Consider the following 14,008-nt stretch of genomic DNA (forward strand, 5'->3'; position numbering starts at 1 on the left):
GGTGAGGGGCTGACCTTTGACCCTCGGTCCACAGGTGATCAATCAGGGTGTTGTGAAGCGTGCGTGGGGAGAGGGGTACGTCGCTAGGACAACCGCACTGTGTCTGTCTGTCTGCGAGTGTGCGTATGAACTGTGTGTGTGTGTGCACGTGTGTGTGCACGTGTGTGTGCATGTACCGTATGCACGTGTGCATGTTGGCTTGCGTCTGTATATATATTTGTAAATGTGTGTGTGTAGATATGTGTGTGTATGTAAGCTTGTGTGTGTGTGTTTGTGTGTAAATAGGACAGTCCGCAGGCCGGTGAAAGACGAGAGGTATTTTGTTTATCGGCGCCGTAGATCAGGAGATATTGGCCTAGCGTACAGATATTACCCAGAAGCCTCGGGGAGATGAGGATCAGTCAGTTCTGGAAGCGGGAGGGGGGGGGGGGGGGGGGGCTGTCTGGAACACAGTGTTTACATAAACAGGGAGGGAGGTGTGTATTTGTTTGTATGTGAGCATACGAGTTAGTGTGTGTTTGAGTTTGTGTAATCGTCTCTGTGTGTGACGATGTGTCTGTGTGAGCGTGTGTGTGTGTGCGACTTGACGTGATGGAGTTTTATTCAAATGACTGTGGGCGACTGCAGCATGGATGCCAGGCATGTTCATCCATCAGGCCCGTGTTTCAGCCAGACAGGACACGTTCCCACAGATGCTCTACATGAATCCAGAACCAGACGTTCTTCTGGGATCTGACGCTCTACAGTACAAACGCAGAGAAGAGCCCTGGGTCAGCTCGGTGGTTAGAGCGCAGCAGACGAAGAGGCCGTATGTTCATTATCCCCCCCGCGGGGTCCGATGCTCTGGTTAAGATGCTGGAGAGGACTGTACGGTCATATTTTTGCTACCTTCCTGGGCTGTTTTTTTTTTTAGAAACTGCGGGTCGAGGTTGACACTGGCTTTTATTTGGTCGCATCTAATCTTCACAGTTTTAGCGTCTGTGAATAAATCTACAAGTCGCGAGCTAGCTGTTTAAATACGCAGGTTTATGTCGGCGCTACAGTTCAGTAGATGGCTCCCCTGCTCCCTCCTTCCCTCCCTGCCTCCCTCCGCCTCTCCTTCTCTCTCTCTTCCCCTCTCCATGAGAGTTAATGGCCTCAGTCCCTAGCAACACACCGTCAGTTCTCTTCCGTTAATGACAGGGTGGGCACCGTGGCAACCGTAATTAGGGACAAACGTACATCCACAGAACGTCCGGAACAAAACTCCAGGTGGCGAAAGGGGGGTTGCCTGCCTGCCTGCCTGCCTGCCAGTTGACTGTACCGTTAGATGTCGAAATGACATCAGTTGGTATTCAAGGACCCAGAGGGCCTTTTATGGGAGTGAGTGGTCGTCGTCCCCGGAACAGGAGAAGAAAAGAAGAGAGGAGAAGAGCTCTTCAGCGTGGGTCAGGAACGCTCGCCTGGAGAGCTCTTCTGGGGGAAGGCAGGGGAGGGGGGAGGGCACTGCTGTAATGACATGCATTCACAATGTGGTTCCTCGTTAGACTGGATCACAGGGAGGGCTGGAGGGGAGACTGATGGGGTCGTATCAGGATCATGGATCCACTGGTGCTGCTTAGTGCCGTGTTCTGTAAAGGTGGGGGGAGTTGGTGTGTGTGTGTGTGTGTGTGTGTGGGGGGGGGGGTTATGGGATGTAAACACAGCTTGTAAAGCATGACACGTACAAGGCGGCACCAAATCGATGCTGGACACGTTGTGAACATCCGGCGCCGTGCCGCCTCTGACGGAGCAGGGGGAGATGGTGCCTTCTTACAACAGCCTCCACACCATAATAATAATAATACTACATCTGGCTTGAAGCAGAAAGCAGCCTCTTTACAAAGATACACAAAAACACTTAATGATTCAAAGATATACGGTCTGTGGTTATAAATGAGCAAGTTGTAAACAAGCTGAAAGAGAAGAGAGGGGATAGAGGGAGGGTGATAAAAACACTGGACTCAGAAGGATGTTGTCACCAGAGTGTGAATTATACAATGACAATCGGGGGAGGGCCAACTTCTTCTGCAGGGCGTGTATCAACCGCCCCGACCTGTTTGTTTTGACCTCTTTTAGGGGGGTCCAAGTCTTAATTAGGGGGTCAGACCCCCAACCCCCCCCCCCCCCTGTAATTCGCACCCTGGTTGTTACCTCAGCATTCTTCGGTGAAACTACTGAGCACATCTACCGAAGACAGGGTGTGTGTGTGTGTGTGCGTGTTTACAGAGGGCAAGAACCATTCGTATGCATGTGTGTATGTATGCATGCATGCATGTGCATTTGTGTACGCGTGGATCTTTTTCTACAGAGGGTTAGGAGTGTTTGAGTATGTGTGTGGTGTGGGTGTGTTCTTGGCTAGCCCTTCAGAGGAATCTTAAACATCTACAGGGGGGTTGGAAGCGTGTTGGAAATACAACTGTCTGGATTCCATGTTGTTCGGCGGCAACCTCTCTGATATAAACAACATCTCCTTGTCCTTCAGAATTATAACCACACAGAGTTGTAACTTTGTCGAGGTTCTTTTGAAGTTGAGAGGGTAAAGCAACAGTAATGGACATCGGTTGCATAAGGTGGAGAAGGCAGTCCGGTAAAATGAAAACGGGTTTTATGAAAGATCCATATCTGGCGTGTGATGATGATGTGCATAAACAGCTGGCAGCTTGTTAACTAGGCTTTATTGCGTCCAGCCTTGCATCTGGAATTCAGATCCACATCTACGTTTCCTAGATGCACGGCGTGCGTCACAGTCTGCCTTCAAGGCTTCCTCTCTGTCATGCACACACACACACACACCCACACACACACACACACACACACACACACCCACACACACACACTACCACACACACCCACACACACACACACACCCACACAGGTGGGAGAACATGTGTGCATGCTAGTACCATCCATGATCTAACGGTTTTCCTTTACATCCCCATCTCCATCAATCACACACACGCACACCGGTCGCCGAACACACACACACGACCACACACACACCCCAAACAACCTCAGACTGCCGTGAAAGTCACCTTCGAATCCTATAGGCTTCCTCTCTGCATCTGAGGCCCCTGCTATCAGACCCATTAAGCCCTTATCTAGCGTGAGTATCAGCTGACGGTGTTTCAGACGGAGCGCTGCGGGTGACGGAGTGGAAGCGCCGTCACCTACGACACCTTGAATTACACGTCGTCGCGACAACGGAGAGAAAACACATTACGCCTCCGTGATGCGGCCGGTGGTGGCGGCGACGCGTAACCACATTTGAAAGGCGGAACTACGTATTTTCGCCCGATGGGTGAAAGTGAGTGGCAGGGACGGGGGGGGGGTGGGGAGGAAGAAGAGAGAGATAGAGATAGAGAGAGGTCTACAGTGGGGATCTACACTGTACCGCCGTTCGAAACCACGGTAACAATCTAATCTAACGTCGGTGACTGGTCGGCGGGCGGCGGATTTATGGGATGGAACTCCTGGAAAGAGAGCAGGTGAGGAGGGGGTGAGGGAGGGTGTGGGGGAGGGAGTTACATTTTACATTTACATTTAGCAGACGCTCTTATCCAGAGCGCCTTACAGTTAGTACAGGGACATTCTCCCCGAGGCAAGTAGGGTGAAGTGCCTTGCCCAAGGACACAACGTCATTTGGCACAGCCGGGAATCGAACTGGCAACCTTCAGATTACTAGCCCGCTTCCCTAACCGCTCAGCCACCTGACACCCTGGGAGGGTGTGAGGCAGGGGGGAGGGCGTGAGGCAGGGGGGAGGCGTTGGAATTATCAAGTGTGGGATTCAATTTAAATTAGCCTCCGTTGCAGTGAGTCAATGGGATGTAATTGAGGCTAATCAATGAGCTTTAATTATAATTATAACAAATACACCAGCAGCAGGTAACAGCATTATGCTGTGGGCTCAAGCTAATTTGTGGTTGACGTGTCTCTGGGATACATTGATGTGTGTGTGTGCGCGTGCACATGTATGCAAGTGCGTGTTTACGTATTACTCTGTTATGAGGGAAGGTGGGCTTGTGTTGGTGTGTGTGTGTGTGCTTACACTGTATAGCTGGGAGGTAGTCATAACTCCATTGAGCATTCTCCACTGACAATTCTGGAATTCCCTGTTCCAGGCAGGTTGTAATTACCACAGAGGAGAGCTGCTTCGAGTCTTCTCATTCTACTGTAATGAATGCCGTACTCCCATCGAGATTTCCTGTGTAATTGATTATGGCTTGGTTAGCTGTGGAGCATAATGGAGGAAGGCTTGCCTCTCCTGTAGCGAACGAGGCTCCTGGAGGTGAAGCTAACGACCACACACAACGCCATTTAGCCGAGGACCTCAACCTGAGGTGATTCATGTGTATCATGAAAATGCTGTGTGGTTCTGCATTCTGTACCGTACAGATACACAGATTCTGATATTGACAGTCCAGATATCAAGCCCCCTCCTTCGCCCCACCCCCCATCGTCCCAGTGTAATTGTTTTACAAGAAACGGCATTACAAGTACATGGCTATGTTGTCACAAGGTATGACAAGAGAACTTTGCCGCTGTGATTTTGAAGCACATTCATTCGAGTCTTCTACTCATAAAGAAAAATCACGTAGCGAACCGAAACGACATCGTTTGATGTCTCCGAGACATCAGACTTCCCTTCGGAGCAAGTTCGCTAACTTACGCTAACAGCGTTTGACAAGTATGCTTTTAAACTACATTAGCTCAGAACCAAGTTACATTAGAGAGCTGGCCCAGTAACTCAAAAGCTGCGATGTTAATGTGACGTTGCCTCTCTAGGTTTGTTTGGAAAGACAGTGATATATTGTGAAGTGACGACACAAGTAGTTCAGACAACAAAACCGCCTTCGCTGTTCCTGCCAGAAAACACTAAAGACTTGTTTACCTTCACTGTGTCAACCTGTGTGTTCCCACGCTAAGACATGACAACATCAGGGCTGCCAACTCTTTGCAGCTAAATTTTGGTTGGCACCACCAAATCTCACTCCCAGGTTTTTTTTTTAAAAGTTGGCAGCCCTGCAACATCTTAGAGGTTTTAACAACTGTCGGTAAAAAAAGGTTTAAATCATGTATCAACACCTTACAAACATCTTATATACAGAGAGTAGCTTGGTAACATGTTAACCGTTAATAGAGTGTAGGATGGTAACATCTTCCAGATACAAGGCAGCACTAATAGTTTTCCATTTAAAAAAAATAGGTTTGTCCGATACGAACATGTTGTGTAAGCTAATGAGTCCCTTTGAGAGTTGTTTAGCAACACAGACGGCTCAGTAAGAGCGGAGCCCACTTCGTTCCAGCCAATTCTGTTGAAAGTGAAGTTCAGACCAGAATAGGGCGCTGTTCCTCATTTTCAAATGTATTTTACGTTACAAATTGCAGCTTAAAAAGGTTTAAATAGTGTAGCTTGGTAAGATCTTACAGGTTTAAACGGTTGGCTTGATAAACTGTCACAGGGGTTATATATTTTAGCTTGGTAACATCTCACAGGTTTAGCTTGCTTGCTTGGTAAAGATCTCGCAGGTTTAAATAGGCTCGCTGGTTGTGAAGCAACAGTAAACAACAACAAGTAAGTGTTGCCTGGCAACGCGGATTTAGTCTTGTTTGTCTGAGTATGAGGTGCACACAAACATAACAATCATCTTCAACTGGCCATGAAAGCAAATCTCGAGTTAACGTTTCATTCTGATCACACATTATCTTGTAATCAAAACTCCTATTCTTACATGTAAGACACATCCTGCGCAAAGTGGATTCGCTTACAATCTAAAGCGCCTTCTGTTGTTATTGCTGCATAGCTACTTTACATGACAGATAGCCTAATTAGCATCTCAAAGCAGTATTGCAATGTTGCAATGCTTCGCAAAGTTCGCATTCTAAAATAATACGGCATGGTAAAAACTAAGTATTGCTAAGCTAGCAAGCGTGGATGATGATGATGGGGACTTTGCAGTGCCTTCGACCAGTGTCATCCTCTGCCCAGGCCGACCGCGTTTAGCTGAGCAGTGTTTCACTGTGGCTAGCTGTAAAACGCTAACAAAGCCTATGAAGGCCGTATCATGGATTTCCAATGACCTCAGTTGGGCCAATTAAAGTTATATGCTCAGCATAATCATGTATTTTATTGGCTGGGATGGAGTGATTCATCTGGTAATGGCATGTGGCATCTTTATAGGAGGTTTGGACGCCTCCTTGTCTGTTTGACAGAGAGGAGATGGAAACAGAGGAAGATCGCAGAGCACAGACTCATACAGCTGCTGCTGCTGGACGTTTGTTGGAGAGAATTTTGGTTTTGAATTTTTCATTTGAGTCTCTCTCTGTCTCTCTCGCTCCCCTATCGCTCTCACCCCCTCTCGCCCCCTCTCTCTCTCTGTCTCTCTCACTTCCAGTCCACTCTCACAAACCTTTAACTCTGAAATGTTTGGTTGTTTGTGTGTGTGTGTGTGCACGTGTGTGTGCATGGCGTGTGTGTGCATGGTGTGTGTGAGAGCATGCTGTGTGTGTGCATGGTGTGTGTGTGTGGGTGCATGGTGTGTGTGTGTGGGTGCATGGTGTGTGTGTGTGCATGGTGTGTGTGTGCATGGTGTGTGTGTGTGTGTGCATGGTGTGTGTGTGTGTGTGCATGGTGTGTGGGTGCATGGTGTGTGTGTGTGCATGGTGTGTGTGTGTGTGTGCATGGTGTGTGTGTGCATGGTGTGTGTGTGCATGGTGTGTGGGTGCATGGTGTGTGTGTGTGCATGGTGTGTGTGTGCATGGTGTGTGAGTGTGTGCATGGTGTGTGTGTGCATGGTGTGTGTGTGTGTGTGTGCATGGTGTGTGGGTGCATGGTTTGTTTGTATGTGTGTGTGTGCTGACACAGAAAGACAGAAGAGCATCTGTTCTCTCCATTCTTCTGGTAATGTGGCTTCATTGAAAACAGAACACAACATAATTGACAGCGAATCTGTTTTCTTTTCATGTGTGGAGTTTCTCCCCCCCCCCCCGTGTGTGAATGATTCACCAACCGAGCAGGACCTGAGGAATCCCACCGAAGGAGGAGAAGAAATGTGTCTGATATTAAATATCTCATTTCTGCTCAAGCGTGCTTCAAAAGTGTACAATCTCATTAGACGTGTTGCCGATGTAATTTGGCTTTTTGTCTACGTCGAATGTGTAATTGATGTTTTGCCAGGTCAGAGTAGATTTGATAAGTGTGTTTTGGCAACACAGGATGACATGAGAAAGGCCACTATAGGAGAGAGGTTGCAGGCATAGTGAGAATAGTGGGGCAAAGAGATACGAGATGAGTCTAGTGGTGGAGAGGTGGTGTTCTAGAGTGCAGGGGCGGTGTTCTAGAGTGCAGGGGCGGTGTTCTGGAGTGCAGGAGCGGTGTTTTAAGTGCAGGGTTCCTGGAACTCACCCATCACCCTCAGCCTCTCAGCCCCCACCACCACTTCCTGTTCGTCAGCGGAGAACAGCAGCTTCCCCGTGCTGGACTTGACCTCCAGCATCTTCCCCCGAGCCAGCACGCCCCTGGATCCTGGAGGGGCACAGACACCGCACCAATACACACACACACACAGAGGACCAGCTCAATATTATCCACACACACACACACCTGCTCTATACTGTGCACTCAGACATGCACACGGGCACAGACATGCCTGATGCTTTGCAAACATACCGTCATTGACTCCCAACGTCTACACACACACACACACATGCAAACATGCCCGCACACACTCACATAGACTCCGACAACACACACACGTGTGCGCCTGCACACACACTTTATCCTTTACAAACCCAAAGGAGAATGAAGTCAACACTCAAAAACCAAAGAAACCAATATTGGTATAGCCAAGTAACAACAAAACAACTAATTTTCCCTTCATGCTCGAACGGTGGTTGATTTTCTCCCATGTGGTTTAAGCAACTGCTTCTGATTCAACCCTTACAAGACACAGAAATGCAACTAAAAAAACAAAAATATGTTTGTTTGTTGCTGTTCAGTGATTAGATTTCCATCAATTTAGTCACCGTTTATAGGACATTACTCTGCTTGTCAACACTATACATTAAGGCTGCATTTAACGCCATAAAACCAACTATAGCATTTACATTTACATTTCGTCATTTAGCAGACGCTCTTATGCCCCCGCCTCTTATATTTTTTGCACGGCCAGCCTGGAATCGAACCGGCAACCTTCTGATTAATAGCCCGATTCCTTAACCGCTCAGCCATCTGACTCCCCAGCAGCTTCTCAAACGAGCGCACCGTCTCAGTAAAAAGAAGCGCCCCAAACAAGGACACATCTCCTCCCTGAACAGCAGCGGGGGAGCCCCTTCCCTCGCACGTTCAGCCTCCTCGTCTTCTTCTGTGGTGTCTGGAGACTGACCTGCCACTAGCTGGGTGACGGGCTGGTTCTTCTGGTTCAGGATGTTGATGGACACGTTTCGGGAGGACTGCAGGAGCAGCGGGCTGCCCTGTTGGGGCGAAGGAGACACATGGATGAAGACGGAGAGAGAGAGAGCATGCGCACACACACACACACCACCTCAAGCCACACACACACCACCTCAAGCCACACACACACACCACCTCAAGCCACACACACACACCACCTCAAGCCACACACACACCTCAAGCCACACACACACACCACCTCAAACACACACACACCACCTCAAACACACACACACCACCTCAAACACACACACACCACCTCAAACACACACACACACCACCTCAAACACACACACACATACCACCTCAAGCCACACACACACCAAGTCAAACACACACACACCACCTCAAACACACACACACTCAAATGATCTTTATCGCACACAAACAAACACACACACACAGAGATGATCACATAACATCCAGTATAATCTTGCACCCATAGCATCGCATCAGTGAGAGAGAACCCCGGAGTAGAGCGACAAAGATAGAGAGAGAGAAAGAGAAAGGAGAGAAAGAGAGGGGGGGAAGAGAGAGAGAGAGAGAAAAGGATGAGAGAGCATTTTTATTAGATACTTTCCATTTCCCCAAAGGAGCGAGCGCGAATCAGAAATGCAGATCACAGGTAAAGCCAGCAGCGAGGGCTCCTGCCCCCTCAGTAATCGTTCATGCTCCAATCAACTTCATAATTAGTGATAGCAGCTCGCTATTGTGCGTCGCTCGCAGACCAAGACAAGGTGCCAGAAGTGAGCTGCTCAGATCGCATTGTGTGTCTCCGAAACTGATCCAAGTTCCTCTCCGAGAGCCCTCTTCTAATGTTTACATAATTATCGGGACAATGAGTTGTGCTTTGACGCTGAGAGGTGAACGGTAGCAAATGTGTTTTGTTCCTGGTGAAGATTTGAGGTTTGACTGGGGGGGGGGGGGGGGTGTCAATCAGTCGTCTACTCATAGTGTTGACCAATCACGCTGCTCAGTCTTATTCTTATTTTTAGATATATTTTATTTTAGATTTAAATTGTTGTATTCTTAGATTGTTTAGTTCTTAGAATAGTTAAACTTTTGTACTTTTACTTAATTTAAGATTCGTATATGTTTAGTGTTTTGCACCTCCCTGCCACAGTAAATTCCGTGTTTGTATAACATACATGGCGAATAAACCGTATTCTGATTCTGATATGAGGGTGTCTACGTTCTGAAGCAGGTAGTGCAACGAATGGTTAACTTATTGATCAAAATGAACCTTTCTTCCTTTCTCTGAGAGAGGGGGGTAAGGAGGTTCCATAGAGAGAGAAGGGATAAGAGAGAGAGAAATAATATAGAGAGAAAAACAAAGAGAGAGAGGGGTGGTAGAAGGAAATAAATAAATGTAGAGGGAGAGAGAGAGAGAGACAGAGAGAGACAGAGACAGAGAGAGAGACAGAGAGAGAGAGACAGAGAGAGAGACTGAGAGAGAGACTGAGAGAGAGAGAGAGAGAGACTGATAGAGAGACAGAGAGACAGAGAGAGAGAGAGTATAACATGTGCAGAAGAAACAGCAGGGTTATAATCTGTTCCTCTGAATCCCCCAGGACTGGCCACATGTCTGCCTCCATTCTTCTTTCCTATCGACAATTACAATTCCTCTCCCCCCCACCCGCCTCTCTCCCTCTCTCTCTCCCCCCCCACCCGCCTCTCTCCCTCTCTCTCTCCCCCCCACCCGCCTCTCTCCCTCTCTCTCTCCCCCCCACCCGCCTCTCTCCCTCTCTCTCTCCCCCCCCACCCGCCTCCCTCCCTCTCTCTCTCTCCCCCCCACCCGCCTCTCTCCCTCTCTCTCTCCCCCACACCCGCCTCTCTCCATCTCTCTCCCCCCCACCCTCTCTCTCTCCCCCCCACCCGCCTCCCTCCCTCTGCTTCTGTCGCCATTTTTTTTTTTTTTTGCTGCACTAAGCGATGAAGCCATGGATCTCAAGACAAGTAAATATAAACGCCTTCAACGCCAAAAGGCACGGCACCAGGAAAGCAAGAAACGAAAGGGAGAAAAAAAGGAAAGACATAAAGACAGACAGACCCACAGGCTGTGGGAGAGGGACGGTGGGGCTTACTGGTCTGGACTGGATTTCTTTGGCATACAGGGCTGCAGGAACTCAGAGTCTCCCTCCAGCTTCACACCCTTCTCTGTTATCCTCAGACTCCCCATCCCATCCTGGAGGGGGGAGGAGGGGAGGGAGGGAGGAGAAGAAGAGAGGAAATAATGAAGATGAATCAATATTACATTTACATTTAGTCATTTAGCAGACGCTCTTATCCAGAGCGACTTACAGTAAGTACAGGGACATTCCCCCGAGGCAAGTAGGGTGAAGTGCCTTGCCCAAGGACACAACGTCAGTTGGCATGACCGGGAATCGAACTGGCAACCTTCGGATTACTAGTCCGACTCCCTCACCGCTCAGCCACCTGAAAGGGATTGTCATCACAATCCCTTTCACCATACCCATCCCCCTAACTGGACACAGACACTCGCATCCAAGCTCAGCGGTTCATCTCAGGCTCCCGGCGACCCCTGACCTACGAACCACGACCTTTGCACGAGCACGTCAGAGCACGCCCCCCCCCCAGTCCCCTTTGTGCGTGCCAGAGACACGGAACCCGATGATTAGAGGAGATTGAGAGGATGGAACACGGAGCACACGGAACACGGAGCACACGGAAGGCGCTGGTTCCAACATGTGTCCCTGCAGCGCCTCTCTGGTCAGCGATGAGGACAGAGGGACCCAGAGGGTGCTCTGGAGGACAGAGAGCATGATTGGGTCTGGACAAGGGGGAGAGAGGGATGGAGAGCAAGCTAAACGGAGACAAAAACTAACAACATGCCTTGAGAGAGAGAGAGAATTTCTTGAATTCCACCGTTGCTTTGGCAATATGAACATGTGTTCTGTCATGCCAGGAAAGCCCATTGAATTGAGACAGAGATAGAGAGGGAGATAGAGACAGAGAGAGAGAGAGAGAGGAGAGAGGAGAGAGAGAGAGAGAGAGAGAGAGGAGAGAGAGAGAGAGAGAGAGGATGCAAGACATGGGTAGAGATAGGGGGGAGAGAGAGATGGAAGACGAGAGGGATGGTGAGGAAAGACAAGGAGATAACTAGATGGAGAGACAGGACGAGAAAGCGAGAAAAAAGAATAAAAGAGAATATGAAAAAATAGGCTTCAACTCTTCAAATGAGTCCTTTAGTCTCCAAACGGTTTCAGATCCCCACAAGGAGGGCTACCAGAGGGAGATCAAGACCTCGAAAATCCTCCTCACAATCTCAACAAGACTTCCACACACACACACACGTCACACAGAGCTTCAACCTCACACCAACACTGAAGTCTACGTGTGTTCAGGTGTGTTCAGGTGTGTTCAGGTGTGTTCAGGTGTGTTCAGGTGTGTTTGGGGTTTCTTGTGTGTCGTACGCAGCAGGTGGAAGAACCCCGCTCAACGCTCAAAGTCTTGTTTCCTATTGGAGTTGGAACCGTCACGCACTGCACCCTGGGAACATGAGTTCCCGGAATCCCACACTAAGGGAGATCCAGAGTACCCCCCCTCCCCCCCCCTTGAGAAGAGGAGACACTAAGCTGTCACAGGAGAAAATGAACATTTGGGGACCGGCTTGTCACCGTCAAGTATCCTCTTTTTCCCTGTGTCTCCTGTATGTGTGTATGTGTGTGTGTGTGCGCATGTTTTTATCTCTTCGCTCTCCCTCTCACTTCATCTCTCCCTCTCTCACCCTCTCCTTCTCCGTCCCTTCCTCCCTCCCCCTCCATCCCTCTCTCACCCTCCCTCTCCCCCTCCCTCCCTCCCTCTCTTCCCTGCCTCCCCCTCTCCCTCCCTCCCTCCCTCGCCCCCTCCTTCCCTCCCCCGCTCCCCTCCCTCCCTCCCCCCCCCTCCCTCCCTGCTTCCCTCCCTCCCCACCCTCTCTCTGCAGTGGGCCTGGTGTGGTGCAGTCATAGAGGAGAGCAGCCATGAATAATTCAGCCATTTGCTGACAGTGGAACACCCCTTGAACACTCAGGTGCGCCACCTCTCCTCCACTCTCCTCCCTTCATATATCCTCCCTCCCCGCCCCTTCCATCTCTTTCTCAGGCACCGCCTGTCTTCCCGCCTTCGCTCTTTCCTTCTCCCCTCTCATTTTCCTCCACCACCCCAGGGAGTCAGGTACCATCCAGCATGCCATAGTTTATGCAGCATCAAGGAGTAAATTGATTTCCACTCAACACATCCGTGGCACTGCAGCCTTTCCTCCTGGAGTTTCATATTTATTGTGGACCTGTGTGTGTGTGTGTGTGTGTGGCAGCAAGACACCAATATATAAGCCTCACACTTTGTTGATGTGACTGTGAGGAAGGCCCAGGGGGTTCTGGGAATGGTTGGGGCGGAGCGGGGTGTGTGTGTGTGTGTTCAGTACAGGAGAGAAGCACACACAGACATATAAACAGTTGGTGCTTGTTCCCAGTCAAGAGCTCTGAAGGCAAGTTGAAACTTCCAACGTGATGTTCTTGAACATTCTAATACGTCGTACATGCCGTATCTGGGTTTGTGTGGTGGTTAGGGTATTGACAGAGTACAGTATGATGTCATTAAGATATTTCAGGTCTTTCACCAGCTAACCACTCAGAATGTAGATTTAGATTCAGGCCTGGTCATATAAAGCAATATGCTATACAATCACGGCTGTTGCCAGGCAGAATAGCTAGAAAACAAGCCAATCATCTTCTCAGCTAGCCTAAACAATAATGAGGGACGGGGTTGGATGTAAGCGATGCAGAAGAGGGGATTACCAGGGATTAAATTACGCTAGGCCATGTAAACCTCTCCCCCATAGGAAGATTAGGTGTGTTCCCCTGTCGAACGGGGGGAACGATTATCACTTTGGGATAGCGGCTCGACGCCACTAACTAGGAGCATGGCTCGACGCCACAGGTGCACGGGTAGTCATCTGGAATCTCATCAAGTTTCTGCTGAATTGTAACAAGCTACATGGAGAGACTAACAAGTTATGTGGAGAGACTAACGAGATATGTGTAGAGACTAACAAGATATGTGGAGAGACTGTAACAAGATATGTGGAGAGACTGTAACAAGATATGTGGAGAGACTAACAAGATATGTGGAGAGACTGTAACAAGCTACGCGGAGAGACTGTAACAAGATATGTGGAGAGATAGAGAGTTGTAGCAACAGAATACTTGAGTCTTGCTCAGTCATCCTGCTCTCTGTACTCCACGCAATAGCAAGGAGTTCACACTTGGGCGCTTATAAAAAGTTTCAATCTCTGGTTTCCAAAAACACACACACACACTACAGGTGATCGCTGGCTAGCAGACTGCTGTGCTGTGGGCGTGTAGCCGCACTCTCTGATACCTATCTGTGGAATTAGCTCTGGGATAGCTGCGCACCAGGCTTCCTGCCTCTCTGATCCTGAGATGAAAACGGCAGAAATTGAGAGAGGGAGGAAGGGAGAAGGGGGAGAGAGAGAGACATACAGAGGTGGAGAGAGAGTGCAGGAGAAGGAAAGG

At 49.2% G+C, this 14,008-nt stretch overlaps 1 protein-coding gene across 1 annotated transcript in view; it reads right to left on the reverse strand.

The window, feature by feature from the left end:
• Positions 1-14,008, reverse strand: part of sgcd (sarcoglycan, delta (dystrophin-associated glycoprotein)) — a gene marked incomplete in the record, with an annotated part of 36,521 nt that overhangs the window by 1,000 nt on the left and 21,513 nt on the right. Inside the window, 4 exon segments of the mRNA XM_067229138.1 lie at positions 7,425-7,544; positions 8,404-8,491; positions 10,556-10,584; positions 10,587-10,656. Of these exon segments, the coding sequence (XP_067085239.1) occupies positions 7,425-7,544; positions 8,404-8,491; positions 10,556-10,584; positions 10,587-10,656 (307 nt within the window).

Source organism: Osmerus mordax, chromosome 25, assembly GCF_038355195.1.
Source record: "Osmerus mordax isolate fOsmMor3 chromosome 25, fOsmMor3.pri, whole genome shotgun sequence".
Lineage (NCBI taxonomy): Eukaryota > Metazoa > Chordata > Actinopteri > Osmeriformes > Osmeridae > Osmerus > Osmerus mordax.